We start from the raw sequence: 2674 nt of genomic DNA, 5'->3' as shown, positions 1-2674 counted from the left end.
GCACACGTAGCCTGGCGCGGCTGGGGGCGCTGCTCAATGAGAGAGGTCACGTGGGAGTATCTGAGAAAAGGGGGCCGTCAGGAAAGCGCTTTCACCTTTTCCTGAAATGCCCCGGAAGTACCTGTGCCCTCAGTAAAGATGGCAGTAGCGTTTGCCAGGAGGGAGGCGGTGCTGCGCCTGCGCAACAAGTTCTGCAGGGAAGATGGCGGATGACAAGGTGAGTGGACATGAGGATTGTCTGGTCTGGGGTGGGCTTCACACCTTTTTAGTTCTGGGGAGAGGCGGCAGTTGAAACGGCTCCTGCATGAGGGTGCCCCTTGTTTCTCCTGGGGGCAAACTTTTACTCCTGTGAAAGTTGCTCAGTCGTGTCCGACTCTTCGCAACCCCATGGACTGTAGAGTTAATGGAATTCTCCAGGCCAGAATACTGGAGTGGTTAGCCGTTCTGGGTATCCCCGTCTCCAAGGGATCTTCCCAACCCAGGGATCGAACCCAGGTCTCCCGCACTGCAGGAGGATTCTTTACCAGCTGAGCAACAAGAGAAGCCCACAAGGGAAGTTACTCCTGTCAGCTGCCTCAGTAATGGGAAGTGGGGTGGCAGAGCATTACGCCAGGCAAGCAAAGCCAGGGATTTTCCCAGGTGTCCCCCTACCTTCCGCTCTTGGACCATAGCGCTTCTTAAGTTACTTGCAGACACTCCTAACTCTACTCCATTCCTTAGCCCCCGAAATTTTCCTTCTAGAGACGGGAAGTTTCTAGACCACAGAGACACATCCGTTTCGATCACATTCTTTGGGCACTTATTAATTTCATACTTACATGCGACCAGAATCACTGAATTCATTTGCTCACGCTCCTGCAGACAGCCACCTTCCCTATCTCCTCACCAAACTCCAGCTCATACATCCACACATTCCGTTTGGGGTGGCTTTAGGGAGGAAGGGGGAGAAGCCTAGGCAGAAATCAGGTTTGCCCCCAAATTGTCCAAGGAACTGCCTCAGGCCATTACTCACCATTAATCTGGAAGTTCAGCACCACACACACATTTACTAAGTACCTGCAGTTCCTGTGTTAGGCCTCCAAACACATTGGACAAGACAGACCTTCAGGTAGCTTATACTCACTAGTGGGCTTCCCAGGAGGCCCAGTGGTAAAGATTCCAGTGCAAGAGACGCCAGAGATTAGGGTTCGATCCCTGGATGGAGAAGATCCCTGGAGGAGGAAATGGCAACCCACTGCAGAATTCTTGCCTGGAAAACTCTGTGGACAGAGGAGCGTGGAGGGCTACAGTTCATAGGGTTTAAAGAGTCAGACACGACTGAGAGACTAAGAGTGCACACACACACTCACTCATTGACTGGTGCTTGCCTGATAAACCTAACTAAAGGTCCCCTAGCTGTCCCTTCTCCCCTATATGCTGCTTGCTGTATAAAGTTCTTGTAAGAGTGTTTGTAAGTTACCGGTGCGGATCCCATCTGTCATCCCTTTCCAGGCCCTCATATGAATTCTTTATTTTTCAATGCCTTTCTTCTTTTACTACTATCACATCAGACTTGAGCAGGGTAGAGAGCTGTGTCAGCCTTCTGAAGCCAGCCTCTTCTTTGTCCTAGGATTCTCTTCCCAAGCTTAAGGACCTGGCTTTTCTCAAGAACCAGCTGGAACGCCTGCAGCAGCGTGTGGAAGACGAAGTCAACAGTGGTGTAGGCCAGGTAAAGAAAGATGTGCCTGTTCCCTACCACCACCACCCCACCCACCTTAGGCTTTATTATCCAATATGCTTTTGAATGGGTGATAGAGATTTATTCAGCAAGTTGTTGTTTATTGAGTTCCTGTTCTCTGTGACCCCAAGGAACGTTTCCCTATAAATGGCAGTTGAACTAGAATCTTAAATAGGGGTTAACAGGGTAAAGAGGGGAGGAGAGAACATTCCAGGCAGGTGGAACAGCACAGACAAAACCCTTGTAGTGGGAGGTAGCATGATGAACATGAGAGGTGAAAGCAGTTTGGTCTGGCTGCAGTAGGGGCAGCATGCTAGGAAATAAGACTGGAGAAGCAGGCAGGGCTCAGATTCATCAGGGACATCTCTCTCAGTGGGCTTCTCTGGTTAGAGCTTTCGGACCTCAGGGTTCTGACATTGTGTGGTCATGACCCCTAGGTTCTTTTTCTGCCCCAGAATCTTGAAAAACTTTGGTGAGCATACTACAGCTTTCCAGAGTAAGGAGGAGTAGGTAGTGGGATATGCTAAGCTCGGCTTGAGTAGCTCCTAGGTAGAGAAGAGGAAAGCCCGGCTGACTTTTCTCCTACATTTTCCTCCACAGGATGCCTCATTCTTGTCCTCCCCATTCCTCAAGGGCTTCCTGGCTGGCTATGTGGTGGCCAAACTGAGGGCATCAGCAGTATTGGGCTTTGCCGTGGGCACCTGCACTGGCATATATGTAGCTCAGGCATATGCTGTGCCCAATGTGGAGAAGACATTGAGGGACTATCTTCAATCACTGCGCAAAGGGCCCGACTAGCTCTGGATTCCATGAGGGAGGCAGGATGAGCAGCTGGGGGCAGCTGGTGGAGGCCTTCAGCCACAGATGCCATATCTGGCCACCCTGGCTTTCACCCATTTGCTGTCTCCAGCTTTCCCACCACCTTCAGCCTTGCTTCCTTTCCTGCAGAGACTGGAC

At 51.0% G+C, this 2674-nt stretch overlaps 1 protein-coding gene across 1 annotated transcript; it reads left to right on the top strand.

Annotated features, from left to right (window-relative positions):
- Window positions 1-22: 22 nt before the first annotated feature.
- LOC122439829 (SLC35A4 upstream open reading frame protein) lies at window positions 23-2561 on the top strand. The gene is made up of 3 exons (XM_043465316.1): window positions 23-217; window positions 1610-1708; window positions 2318-2561. Exons 1-3 carry the CDS (start codon window positions 203-205, stop codon window positions 2513-2515), a joined length of 312 nt encoding a protein of 103 aa, XP_043321251.1. The 5' UTR covers window positions 23-202; the 3' UTR covers window positions 2516-2561.
- The last annotated feature ends 113 nt before the right edge of the window (window positions 2562-2674 follow it).

Source organism: Cervus canadensis, chromosome 4 (assembly GCF_019320065.1).
Source record: "Cervus canadensis isolate Bull #8, Minnesota chromosome 4, ASM1932006v1, whole genome shotgun sequence".
NCBI classification, from domain to species: Eukaryota; Metazoa; Chordata; class Mammalia; order Artiodactyla; family Cervidae; genus Cervus; species Cervus canadensis.
The sequence above is the reverse complement of the archived record's forward strand: the minus strand, read 5'-3'. Positions and strand labels throughout refer to the sequence as shown.

Bases quoted from the DNA above. Each gene is read 5' to 3' on its own strand.
- LOC122439829 (XM_043465316.1), top strand. The intron at 1,709-2,317 runs GTAAAGAAAGAT...TTTCCTCCACAG, and splicing joins TCAACAGTGGTGTAGGCCAG to GATGCCTCATTCTTGTCCTC.